Raw genomic sequence first — 17,593 nt, 5'->3', positions numbered from 1 at the left:
AAACTGAATATCATTTTAAAAAAGAGGGGTCCATGAACTCGTTTAATAGTTAAATCAGTTTGAATGATACAAATCACTTGTAAAATGCATCCTTTCTCGATATATCACAGTTTGACGTCGCGAATATAACATTTTACGTTAGGAACGTCATTTACTCCCATGTATGATGTGCCCTTAATTAACAAACTTGAGACACGCAAGCTAAATTTGTGTTAATTGTATCAAATGCTCCAATAAATATCCAAAAAAACAATGTATACACATAATTCGTTGAAAACTTATATTTGTATCTTTTCGAAACATGTCTGTGCCATGTCAGAAATAGTTCAGTTGGTTTCAAACTGTCTGTATGGTTGTTATATTCAGGCGTTTGTATATAAAATCTTATAAAAATCACCAATTTTTATTTTTATTGTAAATTAGTATTTTTATTTGTTGTTTAGTTATGCATATTATGAAACAATAAGAAGATTTGATAGACATATTAAACAAGATACTAAATGACGAAGAAGTTAACCGTTTTAGGTCGACATATGACTTTTAACATCAACACTGAGTCATTACCGTATACTTCGCTATAAATCTGCCACACTATGATTAATGTAAAAGAATTGAAAAAAGAGGTTGATTGATAATGCAAAACATATGATATCACAACCACAAGCGACAAACACCGACTCCATGTTCCTGAAAAGCACTTGAAGAGTTTAGAATATTTATACATGTTTGCTGGGGATAAAAATTCTTTCCTTGATCTGGCACAGTGTGGTTACAGTAAAACATGAGAACAAACTCGAAATAAATGTAAGGGATAACTTAGATAAAAACAAATCTATAAGAACTAAATAAAACACAAAAGACAGGCCAACGTATTCAGGACTAAATCAATAAAGATTTCAAAAAGATCACTCCCTACTCTACCGTTCCACCCTTGTAGTTTTCCTTCAGCCGACAACCTAGAATCTGAACATGCTGAAAGTTAAATGATTTGTAAGAGTAACATATAAATGAGTATGGTAGGTAAGACAAATTTCTACATAGCGCAAAATAGCTTGTTTGTTCGACATCGTAATATGAAAAATATCATGTTTCAAATGTTTCACAATTGCACGAAACATATTGCATTAAATAACATTTTACTTTAATTTCAGTTTCTGTAGGAAGATTTGACAATTCGAGCATATGTGGTGTATTTGCACTTACACAAGATCAGAAAACATTCCAAATCAGATCCGATGGGCAGCATGTCAATCCTCCCTGTTCACTTTATCTCATTGGTGTGAATTATATAAACTATAATTACAGTTTATCCGGCATGTGCTTTAAAATGTCTGATATAGCATTACCTTGTGGCAGAAATGATACACTTGTTCTAAGAGGCTGGAATTTGGATATTCGTCACAAAGACCAGTCAATATTACTGTATGCAAATCAAAGTATGGTAAGTCAATGAGTATTTAATTTCTCTCTATAGCAGGGTTTAAGAACATCAGTTGTCAGTCAAATGCGTTTTGTTTGAATATACTTTTTCACTTTTTTGGTCTTTTGGAAAATGTTGTTTGTGCTGTATTTAGACCCTTCTACAACGAAATTTGATTTACATGCACATGTATAAAAATTGCGGTTTTTATCCAACGCAATCATAGGTTTGAACGTAGTTTTCAACCTAGAATCGTATATATATATATACACACAACTCGTCTAAACGTCAACCTAACAATGTTAGATCTGTAAATTTGCTTTCGCAAATTTTTTGTTCTTCCCTCGTCAGGACTCGAACCCATGCTACTGAGATATCGTGACACCAAATCGGCTGCAATGACAGCCGTCCCGCTAGACCACACGACCACCTGGGCTTAACTATAATAAAGCTTTCGGTGGCCGTGTGTTACATTATCTTTCCTCGTCAGTTTTAATCTAGCGGCGTACTACAGTACATGATATATAAGGCATGGAGATGTTATATATATAAATAAAATTAAATTTCAAAATGCTCTTAAAGTCCTTTAATTCTCTACATTTTTCTCCAACCGGTTTCACATCTTTGTGATATTCATGGATGAATGTAACTAACGGTAACGTAACGTCCCGATAATAAGTCTGTAACAATGCATTAAAGGGACGCAACCCTTACAAAAGTAACGTCTTATCTGTTTAGGCTTGGTTTGTACTTTTGTATAAACATATTTTCTTTATTAATTCTAATTTCTTCGTGAATTGGTCGTCACATTGGTAAAATGGGAAAACATTAGTTGATGTTAATTCAATACACATCATGTCACTTGACTGTGCATTTGTCTTATAATGTTAAGTTTACTTTTTCAGCTTGTTACAGAGAAAATATTAAGATGTGACAATAAACAAGATTTCTCAATGAAATATGAATTTTGTCAGGAGAAAGTATCTATGTTTGAGATCTTATTCTACAGTCCAAACAAGCCATCTTCAGTGTTACCAAAGATTACTGTACATTCGCGCGGTAAGATTTTTAACTTACATAGTCTAAAACAATGGCAATGGTTCTCTGTAGATAATCTGTATATATATCCCATGGTGCTAAAAAGAGCGTTAAACACCCACACTCTGTCATTCAAATAAATGTGTCGCACACAAACCTGAAATCAAAGAAATGTTTTACAAATTATTAAACTCCAAGGTATAATCCAAAAGAGAAATATAAATTAAAGAAAATGTTGTTTATGACTTGTTTGCATCTAGGGTAGCAACTTGCACGTTTAATTTATTAACAAACATCTATTATCTTACCCCATTTCTAAAAATTTAGACAAAATGTTTTTAAAAACTTGATTATTCATTCTGCAGTGAAAATGCTCACAGTTTTCATTAGAATTACACAATATATTTGTAAAAATCAGTTTTCAAAGATATTTTAATCTTAGATCCATGAAGGTGAAGTACCGTAAATTTGATATAATTTGTATTTTCAATTAAACTTAAGGGTAGTAGTTTAATCAAAATGGTCTAGGTCACGTGGTGCAAATCATATGCAAAGAGTATCTATGATTTAATCATATGCCAACGTTGCAACTATGAACATAACAAAAGACGACAATATCAGTACATTAAAATGACTACAGAGGTTTTACCGAATACAGCCCCGCACGGTGAAAATGCCGCAATACTCGCTTTTAATAGCTTGCTGTTCGGTGTGAGAAAAGGCTCCGTTGTGAAGACCTATAATGGTTTATTTTTACAAATTGTGACTTGAATGGAGAGATGTCTCATTGACACTTTTATCACATGTTCTCATATCTCATTATATATGTATAACTCACTATTCGAATCGTCACTAAGTCAGAATGTAAAATTATGGGATTGAACACACAATCGGTAATATTGTAGATTTTAAATCTTGTCTAAATATGTGAGACTGCGAACATATGTTGCAACTAGCAAGTCAGTTAGCCACAGACATGTTGTATCGGTTAAACATTTTGTATTAAATAATGTTATGAAGGGTCAATTTCATTTACTTTCCCCAATTACGCTTTTAGTTTTGATGTGTAAGACGTTTACTCCTGAAACATTGAAAATGAAGTCCGTATACTAGTATTATGAACATTCGCGAGAAGAATGTATGAATTGAGATTTTTAAACACCTCAAGAATACTGAGAAATGGTCAATAAACAGTTGGAAAGTTGAAATCAACGAACAGTCTAAGTTGAAGTGAAAAAGCATTGCATGACGCATGATGTATTTGAATGTGTAGGAAGATAATTGTATGTACTTCGGGTTGTACTTTTTTTAAACGATTGATGTTTCGTAATAAACACAGCTCTTAATATAGAATGTGATTAAAACTTCTTAAGAAATATGTGTAATTTAACATTATATCGTTTATATAAGCAATAAAACATCTATTCTACTTTGTTTAGTGTTGATTGGCCCAACATATCCAGCACTAAGTTTACATGACATGGAAACAATGAAAATACAGATGGTTGGATGTAAGACATGTAATGTAACAGCACACCAAATGTGTCCAGATTTCCTTGATATAGTTATTGTGATTGTCAATAATGGTAACAAAAACAATAAGGAGGATGAAACCAGTTCTGCTAGTGTTGGTACGTGTTTTATCTTCACTTTCAATGTCATTCTTTTACTTTATATTTCAATAATGATGAATAAGGAATAAATGAGGTTGATTTTAGCATATATTTTGTTTCAAATTTGTTCAAATAAGAAAGAAAAAACAGTTATGATGCATTATTCACTTGTGAAACAAAATTTGTGCTAAATTCAAAATATTATTCTTATCTCACTTTTGTTTATCATTGAACAAAAACAAATCATTTTCATATTTCGTAGCGAGGATATTATTCAAAGCAAAATACTGCAAAACTTTTGTATACCATGTTTAACGTGATATCAACGTCATGCAATTACACAAATGACATGAAATATATCAGAATTTCGTTTCGGTCACGACAATAATTACAAACAGGCAATAAAACAATATTCAGTTAGTGTTTTAATGTTAAACTCTATTTCAAAACTGTTTATTAGGCGATTTTCTTCATTCATCTTTCTTTTTTTTTTCAAGATCTCAATATTTTGTTACCTTCACTGTTTGGTTCTATTGCAACTGTTGCTGTTGCTGTCGTAGCAGCCTTGAAAGGCAGACAACACTGTAAAGGTAATTAATGATAATAATGATAACAATAATATTTTATGAATTTAATCCGTTCGAAAACATTTTTTTTAATTTTCTTTCATGAGAAACAATCAAAGAGAGCATTTGAACGTCAAAAATATGTGCAAACCGAAACAGTTGAAGAGCTATATGATTAACAATGATCTTTAAATTAATACCATATTAGATAATATTTTTCTGATCATTTTTAAACTGCTATTCGTTTGGGAGGCTTAAATATGTAGTTTCTGTTTCTGTTACAACTCTCCAATTTATAAAAGTAAAACAGTTATAAGTCAGAGTACGGTCATCAACAAGGAGCTTTGACTCCCACCAAACAGCAAGCTATAAAGGGCGCCTACAATTTCTAGCGAAAAACCATCCAAACGGGAATATATAAGCATATGTTGTGTACTTATATTTAATATATCTTGATTTTATCCATATTCTTGCATATTTTTTTAAGTTACATTAAAAAAAAATACCTATCTTCTACGAAAATGGAACTTGTTCTTAATTTATTATGAAAATTCATGCAAATTTGAAAGACCACTTTTTAAATGTTAAAAGTTTTGTCACTTTACTTTTTCTGTAGTGAAAGACAATGAATAACCAAGTGTTTAGAAATAAATAAATGATAAATGTACATGCTACTTAGTCGTTATGATTGCTAATTTCAATAAATTGAAACACAAACTTCACCAACAGCAATGAATAAAAAATGTCCGACTCAACAAAATGATCATATGTAAAATCCAAGGCTAAATGGTGTTTTAGGAATACCAGAAACCGAATTACATTTTAACCTTTAAACATACTTATTTAGAAGGCATATAGTTACGATACTGTTGTTAGATTATTAAAGATTGCATATGTTGGCTTTAATATTGATTCACGTATAGGGTCTTTGCATCGGAAATAAACACATTGATTCTCAAACCAGTTCTTGGCATTATACGGGTTATGTTCCTCTCATATATTTTATGATGGTATAATACTAAACCCCTAACGGGAGGGATTGTACTTGATATTCATACGATGAAGACATAATCTTTGAATCAGTTTAATTGTGGTCTGAAGCTGGCATATAGGTAACTGCTAGTAGTCCTATGTTAATTTATGTTTCCATGTCATTATGGTTAGTTTCTATTGTTACCTTTTCTGACATCGGACTCGGAATTCTTTCGAACTGAGTTTAAATGTGCGTATTATTGTGTGTTTGGTTTTTCTACATTGGCTAAAGGTATAGGGGAGGGTTGAGATTTCCAAAAACATGTTCATCTCGCCGCATTTTAGAATCTGTCCCAAGACAAGAGTCTCTGGACTTTGTTAGTCTTGTATGATTTTTAATTTTAGTTTTTTTTTTTGTATATTTCGGGGTTAAATATGACGTCCATTATCACTGAACTAGAATACATTTTTGTTTAGAGTCCGGCTGAAGCACGACTACGGACGCAGGAGTTTTTCGCCCATTGGTGGCCTACGGCTGGTGTCTGCTCTTTGGTCGGGTTGTTGTCTCTTTGAAACATTCCCAATTTCCATTCTCAATTTTATCAGATATTCGAGAAAATCATATGTTTACATGATCTGTTCATTTCCGAGACTTTTACATCAGACATACAACCTATATCTCGTGACGTGGTTTTGTTTAAAATAACACTGCTTCACTTTTTTTGCAGGCAATGGTGAAAATCATGAACTGGTATGGTTTAAAAGTACTATGTTTTTATTGAAAATAAGTGTTGAACTCACATTCCTTATAGTTTCAGAAATACAATTTGTTTTTGGCATTTGGGGGAGGAGATAATATTAGATTTTTTGAAAGTATGTTGCTTTTGCATATTTAGGGCATTGCAAAATATATCTGACAAACAATTTCAATAAATGCAACTTTACAAAAAGTAAATATTTCATTTCACTCTTAGGATGACATTGCATTTTTAAATGTTAAAATCAATATGTATATACGTGTGATTTCAGAGCCAAAAAACAACTGCATTTCTGTAATATCGACAAGGCAATTTCTCATAGGTAATCATTACACGGCTAAAACTGTGAAGTTTTGTAAAAAGAAATCCTAGAATGGAAAGTTCATATGCATTGTTTTCTAAGGTCAAGATATCTTCTTAAAAGAGGCATGGTTTGTGAAACAGGTGAATACACAAAGTGTAACCTATAGTATTTCGGTCCATTTTCCTTCGACGTATAGACCTTATTTCAAGAAAATATCACTCTTGTCTGGACATATCGAACAGAAGTCATTCAAAAAAAGTTTTCTGTGTACCAATATTCAAAGGAACTATAAAAGTAAATCGTTAATTTTCCGATTGAACATTTGCCATTTATATCATCGGGGAAAAATAAATGTTTTACCAATTAGTTTAGTGGTGTTCCGACTTAAGCTGCTAAATATTTTTCGAAATTTTTATAACTTCAAATTAATAAGCAGGATTGATTGAAAACTGAAACAATAACCTTGAAAATAAACGGATGCATTTGAATGTTTCCTATATTGTAAGTTCCTATCAGAATTTGAATTCCTCACGTTTTAATGTGTCCAATACCACCACAAATGTACAGAACATAATAAATAATAACATAAACAATCCTTGATAATATTCATTCGTCACAAAGTTAAATTCAAACTACAAGAAATGTCTAATGATTCCTTATCCTAACAAATCGGAAGACATATGAAAGATACAGGCATAATCGGAATTATAAAATTGTCCATTTTAGCATATAGTCAATAAACGTCTATTTCACAAAAAATAGTAATCTGTGCAAAGTTACTTTTTAAAGAGAAAAAGAATACACGACCAAAAATAGGAATGAAATAGGATTGCAAAACATTTTGGCACAATAAAGAACTGTTTCAATGTCAGTTCATCTCAAAATGTGTAAATAATAGATGTTATGTGTGTATAAAAAGAACACCTTCATACAGTGCATTGTTTTTTTAACAATTGCTTTAAAAATAAAACATAATCCAAGATGCGAATATCGTCTACAAAAACTCATGTGTAAAAACAGAATAGGTTTTTAAGTTTAAAAGCATTGAAAAACAAAAACAAATATGCAGACATCTAGCTCATACCATCACTTTAAACTAACAGGCTTTAGTCTTAAGATTTGTGCAAAGATATTATTTAAAGAGAAGAATAAACGAACGAAAAGAAATGAAATCGTATTGGCAAATATTATGGCACAGCAGATGAACTGCACCAATGTTAGTTCATTGCAAAATGGGTTAAATAATGCCAGTAATGTGAGTATTGATAACACCCCTCATACAGTGCTTTGTTTTTCTCTTTTGTCTCTATCAATATGTAACCAACTTGACGACCCTGTTTATGATGCGCAAAATCATTGACAACCGAATCAATTGTGAAGTTGAAAATATAAAAAAGAAGATGTGGTATGATTGCCAATGAAACAACTATCCACAAAAGACCAAAATGCCACAGACATTAACACCTATAGGTCACCGTTCGGTCTTCCTTCAACAATGAGCAAAGCCCATACCGCATAGTAAGCTATAATAGGCCCCGAACAAACATGTAACACATAAACAAACGACAACCACTGAAAAGCATTTAAAAAATACACACATATAGCTTATACTAGATGAATATACCTAATGAATGAAAAACAATGTTGTTGAAAATCAACAAGCCGTGTCTCCTGTGCTGTTTGTTAACTCATAAAAGAAAATACTCTAAAATTTTGGTATGTCAAACCAGCGTTTTGATTGATTGAAGACTCTTTATTGCCTCTTTAATCAAAACCACTTAAAAACCAATTTAAAATGAAATTATTACTTTATTTTAGATCGTGTATTTAAGTTCATAATATTGAGCTAATATGAGATTGAATAATCATTTAATATATTTCGACCTTCCTTGTCACACGGATAAACATACAGTGGTATATCCAGGCAAAAAGTTGGATTCAAAGATTTGTTTTCTAATAAAATCCAAAAAAAAATCCCGATGCAAAAAAAACCAGTTACTCTTTTAGATGTGGATGTCTGATCTAACTGTAATTTATAATATGTTTTGTAATCTATAAGGGTCACTAATGCTTCAGAAATATAAAAATGTATAATACGGAATCCGAAACGAGAAATATGGATTTTTTACTCGTTATAAAGACTAACCCCACACGTCATAACGATTTAGTACGTAGAGGTAGTTATTTTGTTTAAAATAGTTAGCTAAATCGCAATAACAAGTTTTAATGTAACCTAACAATACTCCCCTTTTTTTATATTTACTAGTGATTAATCATGTGTAACAGTTTTTAAATGAGAACTCAATAGTGTCAAGATGTCAGCTTCTTCATTCATCTTTGTACATGTATCAATATACTTCAAACTTGCTTTATATTATTGTAGACCTCAAGCAAACAAAACTGAGATAACCAATTGACAGGGAAAATGTATACCTGCAGAAACGATGGAACTTTTACGTTTTGGAAGCCTTCTGTGGGTTTATATTTTTTCGTGGTTGCAAGAACACATGTTTTTTTTTCGATGTTTAGTAATTGACACTTTGTTGCAACAATCTGTGGTTATTTAAATAGTTTAATATTACTGATTTCTTCTACACGAGAAGGGATCAACAACCCCTGGTACTTCATTTATAGAGTGTGCACATGAATGTAAACAGAAAAAATTGAACAAATATAACATCTTATCTCTGCCATTAGTATATTTGTCAGACTTTAACCAACCAACAATTTCAATACCATTTAATTAACAATTATTTATTATTAAATATTAAAAAACAGATATTCAGTGATGAGTTTCGTTCTTTTCTATTCATTAAGTCTGTTCAAATTCAGTTTCCACAATTCGAACATTTTATTTACGTATTTCTCCGAAAACATTTGATTTAACAAGTGTCACTGTATAAATAACACATAGATGAGAGGTTGATAGAGCAAATTGGTACCTCCGAGAAAACATTGTCCACCGCGGCGAAGCCAAGTTTAACAACGTTTTTTCGAAGGGTACCAATCTGCTCTATCACTTTCGCCGCGGTTGACAATGCTTTTTCGAGGAGTACCAATCTGCTCTATCACCCTTTCAGCTATGTGTTATTTGATTTACTATACTGAATGTCCTAAATTATTGTCTTTTACAGATGATTTTTTTTCTATGGTGTCACGTACATAACGACGTTACGAGTATTAGAAAAATCAACCGAAGGAAAGCATGATGTTTTGTTTTTTAACAGTTAAATAATTGAATCTTATCCAAAACATAGAACTTAAGCTTTGTTTTTAATAATTTGAATTAAATTCAATTCATTGTATTTTAAATTATCGATTTTTGATTAGTCTGGATGAGAAGATGACATTCAACAAAATTGTCACCCGCTCACCCATGTGATAGAATAAATTAACACCCCCGTATGAGCCAATCAAAATATGGAATTTTAACGTGAAGTATAATAATATGTCAATCTCTTGATCGACTTCATTTTGTTAAAGGGATTAAAATCAACATAAATCTACCTTTATCACGCATTTGTACAGATTACCATACTAAATCAACAATCAATTTTTTAATTAATGCTACATATGTTATGTAATGGAGACCTGATTTCAAACATTTGGCATCTTATTTTTGTTTACTCATATAATTATAATATTATCATTCACCTACTTACCGTGTGCTTGAAGAATTGTGTTGGTGATTCCTAGCGATGACGCTACTATTCAATTTGATTAGAATTCTAAATTGTTTGTCTCTCTCTTCAAATCGTCAGAATCAGATAGGGTGGTCCCTGTTCAATGAAGCATGCGATTGATAAATCACATTTTATCCGTGATTTTATCCTTTAACTATTCATTTTTATCGTTTTGTAGAACAAAGGTATATCGCATTTAAGTTTGAACAACATTCACTTCGAAATAAATTATTTTATACACAGAATAATTCATGTAAAAAAAAGATAATAAACTGTACGGCGAATAGCGGCAAATTGTATATTGAATGGGAATTTGAAAATGTATTTTATTCTATCGTTGTTTCTTTGCTTCACCTATATCAGGTGCTTATACTACACAGTGATGGTGCTCTGAGAGACTTTGTGTTAAATCAAAATCATAGGCTCATTTCAGAAAAAAAAATGATAAGGAGGATTTGTATTTGCATTTTTTTATCCGTAAGAACATTGTGGTTTGTTGTAATGTTTTTATATCTTAGGTTTAGAGTACAAATTCTGTTATGGCAAAATTATATTGTAGCAACTCGAATTAATATTACTTGTGCAGAGGCTTAACATGCTTCACGTCGAAAACACGAAATATCATTATTCTTTTGAAGCAGTTGTAAGGCCATTTCAAGGTATTTTACCGAAACATTAAAGTTTTATTATCTATAAGTTTAAGTCATATTTATACTTCGCAACCTTCAGCTACCTCTTTACAAGCGTCGCCGATTAATACGAATGTTCAACTATGTACTGGCTTCCGTAGCTGCACAAAACATCTTATAAAATATCGATTTATTTCGTCTACAAGCCATTGCTCTACTACTACTAATAAAAAGATCAATTCTACTTACTAGTACACTTGGTACAATAACAAAAACAGGTAATAACCTGTTCAGATAAGGCCTTTAAAAATAGAGGAATTCAGTCATCTTGAAGTGTATTAAAATGTATTGAAAGTACTTAATAAATTGCCTGCTCATATTGGTCATTTGAAATTTGTTCAAAGTTTTAAGTTGTCTACCCTTTTTACCACCTTACCTCATAATCTCATTCAGAAAAAAATTCTAAATCCTAGTTCAATGGGCATTTAAAAAGTCAGAATGCGAATATATATACTAGTCAACAAAAGAAACGATACACGACTTTTTTCCAAATTTAAAGATGAAGTTTTCCATTTATAGGTCACATGTTGAAGTTAGTAATACCTAATGCCCATGGAAATAAAAATCCGTTTAAAACAAAATATCTTTTGCTTTCATGACGTCATTTGGCGAAATTAAAATTTATTGACAAAATTTACATCAAACGTCAACTTCAAAAACAGAAGTACCAACTAATAATGCCAATCTCTTATTTAAAGGTTAAGACAATGTTTGCCATCAATTGTTTTTTCTTAAATCGTACAGTTTCTTTAAAAAAAGTTACAAGTTTTTTTTAATTGTTAAGCAAAGTTCGGCCAACAAGAAATCGTTAAAATGTATACATTATCCATTGATTTACCATAGACAGTATGTGTAAGTGAAATTAAAAAAAAAAAGGTAACTAATCCGAAAGGTTCCAAATTTACAGTATGTTGTTTTCCTGTCTAAAGCACTGATTTTAGCCGAAAATATTTTTTTCTTTTTTTGCATTTTTTTAGATTTAAAAAAAACCCTTTTTTTACCAAAAATTTATTAAAACAATATTTCAACCAATTAGTTACAATATGAACATAACTTGATTATCATATTGAATATTTTGAAACAAATTTGAAAATTCATTTAGTACTTACTAAATTGTGTGTCGATTTTTTCCAACTTTCCGCAAAAATAATGTGCACCCTATGATCGTTAACACGGAATGTTGTTACTTTCCGACAGGTTTTGGTTTCCATTATTATATCTGCATACATTGAACAAGAAAGCTTTTTAAAATAGTGTATCTCATTTTGTTTTATATTTAATACTTTTTGATTAATTTTATTCAAAAGTCGTGTATCGTTTCTTTTGTTGACTAGTATAAGTTTAAACTTTTTTTGAATTAAAAACAAAGAGAAGAACTATTTCAATTAGACCTTCTTTGAAACGAGAACCGCAATTTAACGTTTACTAGATGACATTTTAGTTCGCTACAGAGATTTCGTATATCTTCAAGTTATTGGAATGTCGATGTGAACTAACTGAAAATCATTCATTGAGGAACTGTATTTGTATTGTTGAAAGTTACATTTTATTTACCATAATCAGTAAAGACTTATCAAAAACACATATGATACAAAAATTTATAACACTCTTAGATATTTTGATGATTAATAGGCTCTCAATAATGTTGACTTCAGTATGTTTACTACACAGGGTTATCCCGCTGAAATGATTTTGATTAGAGTTAGTACTAACAATAAACACTGCCTTTCTGTGATATTGATATTTATAATTTTAACGGGATGCTCAATACCAAATTTTACAATAAAAGTGATGATTTTTTATTTCCTATTGTTAACTACATATTTGTAAAAATGGTGACGTTCCCGTGTCACCATCTCGTAGTGTTTATTTGTCTCTACTTATTCAATTCGCTGGTGTATGTTCCTACGTACTAGTATTTGATTTTTACGAAAAACGCTGTATTTCTCTAAAATTATTTCCCAAAGGTTTTGATAACCAACATTTACTAAATTGTATCGTAAAAGGCATCATTCATAAATATAAATCAACATGCAGATATTGAAGAAGGATATCTATTATCCGAAATATTTAATATTTGTTCATTTTATAGTTATTTAATGGTGATGTTGTACCCTTTTTGACTTGTTATATATTATATTTTGTAGTATACAGAATCATATTACATGATCCATCGCCCTGTAAGATTGATCGTTGACTATTTATTCAGTCATTTTATATATATATAATATATATATATATATTATACGTAAAAGTATTTCACATCCAATCGTTAATGGTAATATTTTGTTCAAAGCACAAATATGTCGTCGTTCACATGAAAACCTAAGCAAACATTCAAACAGACTTATTCAGATGGGATATATTCACTATTAAGATGGTGGTTGTTTTTTTTTGAAATATCAATTCACTCATAAGGTTTACCGCTTCGAAAATGAAGACATGTATACAAAAACCAGTTTTTTACAAGATACTGATTATGTTCGTCCTGTATATTATATGAGTGTGTGATACTCAACCACTAACGCGAGGGACTGTATTTGGTTCCCTTCTGAATATTACGCATGATCAAAGTCAGGAATGTTGACCTTTGCAATTGTTAGTCTTGTAAGTTTTTTTGTTTTGTTTTTTGTAATTTATTGCATTATCAAAAATTTTTAAACAAATATCAAAGAATGTCTAGCCTTTGTTAGTCTTTTTTTTTAAATTTATTTAGAATCTAATTTTATAATACGCCGTTTAAGGGTAGATTACTCTTTATGAAAAATATTATACTAGAATGGCAGGGAATTTTTATTTTTTTATTTGGTGTAAGAGCACAATTTCAGTGCCATCATTTTTTATTTTATTTTCCTAAAGCATTATACACATTCAACATCCCCCTCTCCATCTTTGGCAGATTCATTCAACATTTGTGTTAATAATGTTGCGCCATCTATCGGTTGATAAAAGTCATGCCCATTCCGAATACATTATTTTGACCAATGGTAGCACTTGAACTGTCTTCAGTGGTGAGGTGCGATTATGTGTGTATGACACATACACATGAAATTCTTTTAGTTGATTAAGAAAATTTAAACCTTGGCTTTGCGAAAATGGAATTTCTTTTTATGCACAAAAATGTGTTTTTTTCGTGAACAATATTTGCAGTTTTGCACCACATGTAGCTTGGAAAATTTAGCATGGTGACCCATACTTTTAGTCATATTTTTGAAGAAAAGATATCAAAATTGTCATTTTGGCAAAATATAAGAAAATTATATCTCAGGAAATATATATCGATGATCATACTTAATATTACAAGACGATTTGTAATGGTCTTCAGTCTCATTTTGTGTACTAAATTCTTATTTTCCCTCAAAATCGATGTGGAGTGTAAAGTAAAATCACAAAAATAATGAACCTAGAGGAAAATCAATTCGGAAAGTCCGCAATCACATGGCAAAATCAAACAACAAAACGCATCAAAAACGAATGGACAAGAACTGTCATATTCCTGACATGGTACAGACATTTTCAAATGTAGAAAATGGTGGATTAAACCTTGGTTTATAGCGCTAACCCTCTCACTTTGATGACAGTTTCATCAAATTCCGTTATATTTACATTGATTCGTTAACTAAACAGACATAATAAATAAAACAGTCAAAATATGGGTACATTAGTCATCATCGTATAACAATTTTAAAAGGAACAATTTAACAGAACACAAAAACATCTATCTACAAACACATTCATTGATTTGTGCGTCTGACGTCAGAAAATTTTATACGTCACATAGATTTGTCGATCAATGTGCATACAAACAATTTCAAAATTTACATAGTCAATGTTAGTATATAGGGTTAAAAAATCAAAAGTATGTAAGAATAAAATATCATTATCAGAAAGACCGCAATTGGTGGGCGGTTATGTTTGTGTGCCTCAATGTTTTGTTTTCATTGCGATGGTTTCGTATCCCGTTTTTTGAACGATCGTCGCTTCCCTTTTCTTTTGCAAACGTGTTGTCAATTTCACTTCGGCGTATGTTTTTAAATGACCTGTCGGTAACTTCCGCTTCTCTTTTTAAATTTAGAAAAGACATTATTCATCGTTAAAATGATTTTTGATGACATGGTCCCCAATTGATTGATTTATACAGTTTAAAACCAGGAGCCATTTAAAGCATGACGTAATGTTAAGATAAATGTATATGTTTACAAGAGTATGTTGACATGTTGATTTAGATGTTTTGTTGGTTTTTACTTTAGTGTGGTTGCCTTTTTATTGGTATATGTCTATTTTTATATATTTCAAACATGTATTTGTTGAAACATAAAATTTGGATACAAAATATTATTTTCTTTTTATTCATCAGAATGCAGTTTGAAATTTCAAAGATGTTTTATGCGTTAGGATATTTTCAGGTAAATAGACATTATTGCCAGTTTATTAGAAGTATATATATATTCAAAGTACATAAGGTTATCGTTAGCTGCTTGTTTATATGATGAAAGCACCACTTATATATGGCTGTCTGGATATCAAACAAAAATAAGAATTAAGAAATCAACTATACACTTACACTGTATTTATAATTAATATTAACATTTCTTTTATCGTTCCTTCTTGTACAAATGACTTATGGTAATACATTTAAGTATAAGTCAATCGACATATATATCCTTATACAAACAGGTATCATAAAAGAAGAGAAAGCTGTCTTAATTCGAAGGCAAATGCATTTGAAAACGAATAAATTAAATGAGATGGTATAAACATTTTTGATGTGCTTCTCTTCCCATTTTGTATAGTCCGACCCTAAAAGAAATATTTACCTGATGTCTTTTTCATGGAAATTCACTTTGTTAACCTTTGGTGTTTTTTTTTAAATCATATTTTCGACGGAATGTTTTTAAAAGAAAAGATACATGTATGTATTATTTTCAGACGCAGCTTTGAATCTTCTTGGTAATATACATTTATGTTTTGGTCACAGCTTTTGTCCATTTTTTGTGATATAGTTCTCAGACGTTTGAATTAGAGAACATATCTATAAGAGTTTACTAGTACTAGTACTTCCTAACATGCCCAGCATACTGACTGTGTCCGTTTTTAATTTTCCTCGGATTTCAGTATTTTTGTGATTTGACTTTTTCATTATTCCTCTTTTGAATTTAAGAAATATTTTGACACTGGAATTTAAACATGCAAACCATGGGATATTGCTGTCATTGATATCATGGCTGAACATTCTATTCTGTGTCACCAAATTAAATGATTAATTGAACTGTCATATAATTTCCAATATAACGTACACATATGGCCAATGTCGGTAAGTGCAAACCATTTGGCAATATAATCAATGCTGTTTTCAATGCAGTTCTCTCGTGGTCAATAAAAAGAGAAATTTTAAATTCACGCCAATACTTTTTTGTAGTCATTGTTCTATTTTGCCGTAATTCGTATTATAATCTTCTTCTATGGTAAACCTAATTTACTGATTAATGGTACTAACATATTCATGCAGCTACTTTTGTTTTACAAACCATCCTAAGAATTTAAATAGCAAAAGGACCGAACTCCAAGAGATATTCAATACAGGAAGTCCTTGACAAAATGACAAAATTAAAAACTCCCAATGGGTACCAATTGTGCGCCTCTACATATTCCTATGAAGCAAAATTTATCTAAGGTCTCGTACAGAAAGGAGAAAATAAAATAGCCCAGTCTTTTAATTTCACCTTTCGGTATATTGATGATGTACCGTCTCTTAATAATAATAGATTCAGTGATCACTTACATTTAATATATCCAAGTGAACTTGAAATTAAAGATACTACCGACACAGATAAATCTGCTTCATATTTAGACCTTTTTCTCGAAATGACTACTGATGGTAGGTTGAATACCAAAATTTATGACAAACGAGATGATTTTAATTTTCCATTTCTGTGTAGCAACATCTCAGCGGTACCAGCATATGGAGTATATGTGTCTCAATTGGTACGTTACTCTAGAGCTAGTTCAAAGTACGTTGATTTTGTTGAACGAGGAATACTGCTTTCTCAAAAGTGCTAAGACAGGGCTATTAATCAATCAAATTAAGGTCGTCATGAGCTGATTGGTCATTATGACAAAAGTGTGTCAGAAATCATATCTTATATTCTTCCTCACTCCTCAGTCATAATAACCTTCCATCATTACCGAACTGAACAAAGAAATAACACGACTCGTGCCGTATACGGTGCAGGAAATGCTTATCCTTCCGGAGCACCTGATTTCACTCCCGGTTTTTAGTGGAGTTCGTGTTGTTTCTTAATTATTATTTATGACTGTTGATGTAAATGTCCTTTGGTTTTGTGAGTCTTTGTTTACTCCTTGGTTTTGATTGTTATTTTCTTTAAACCATAGTATTACATTGGTTGCAATGAATTACATTAATCAGAGTTTAAAGCTAACACATGTAACACATTAGTTTCCATGAAAACACCATAATCTCCAAATAACTTATATAACCTTATATCAAAAAATAAATATCAATTACACAAATGAAGCAGTCTCATAGAAA

The 17,593-nt window shown here is 30.9% G+C and overlaps 1 protein-coding gene across 1 annotated transcript; it reads left to right on the top strand.

Annotated features, from left to right (window-relative positions):
- Positions 1 to 1,156: 1,156 nt before the first annotated feature.
- LOC143076997 (uncharacterized) lies at positions 1,157 to 5,270 on the top strand. Its single transcript, XM_076252888.1, has 5 exons — positions 1,157 to 1,441; positions 2,326 to 2,479; positions 3,898 to 4,089; positions 4,569 to 4,661; positions 5,254 to 5,270. Exons 1-5 carry the CDS (start codon positions 1,316 to 1,318, stop codon positions 5,268 to 5,270), a joined length of 582 nt encoding a protein of 193 aa, XP_076109003.1. The 5' UTR covers positions 1,157 to 1,315.
- The last annotated feature ends 12,323 nt before the right edge of the window (positions 5,271 to 17,593 follow it).

Source organism: Mytilus galloprovincialis, chromosome 5, assembly GCF_965363235.1.
Source record: "Mytilus galloprovincialis chromosome 5, xbMytGall1.hap1.1, whole genome shotgun sequence".
Lineage (NCBI taxonomy): Eukaryota > Metazoa > Mollusca > Bivalvia > Mytilida > Mytilidae > Mytilus > Mytilus galloprovincialis.
The sequence above is the reverse complement of the archived record's forward strand: the minus strand, read 5'-3'. Positions and strand labels throughout refer to the sequence as shown.

Bases quoted from the DNA above. Each gene is read 5' to 3' on its own strand.
- LOC143076997 (XM_076252888.1), top strand. From the start codon at position 1,316: ATGTGCTTTAAAATGTCTGATATAGCATTACCTTGTGGCAGAAATGAT. The intron at 2,480-3,897 runs GTAAGATTTTTA...TACTTTGTTTAG, and splicing joins GATTACTGTACATTCGCGCG to TGTTGATTGGCCCAACATAT. The intron at 4,090-4,568 runs GTACGTGTTTTA...TTTTTTTTCAAG, and splicing joins AACCAGTTCTGCTAGTGTTG to ATCTCAATATTTTGTTACCT.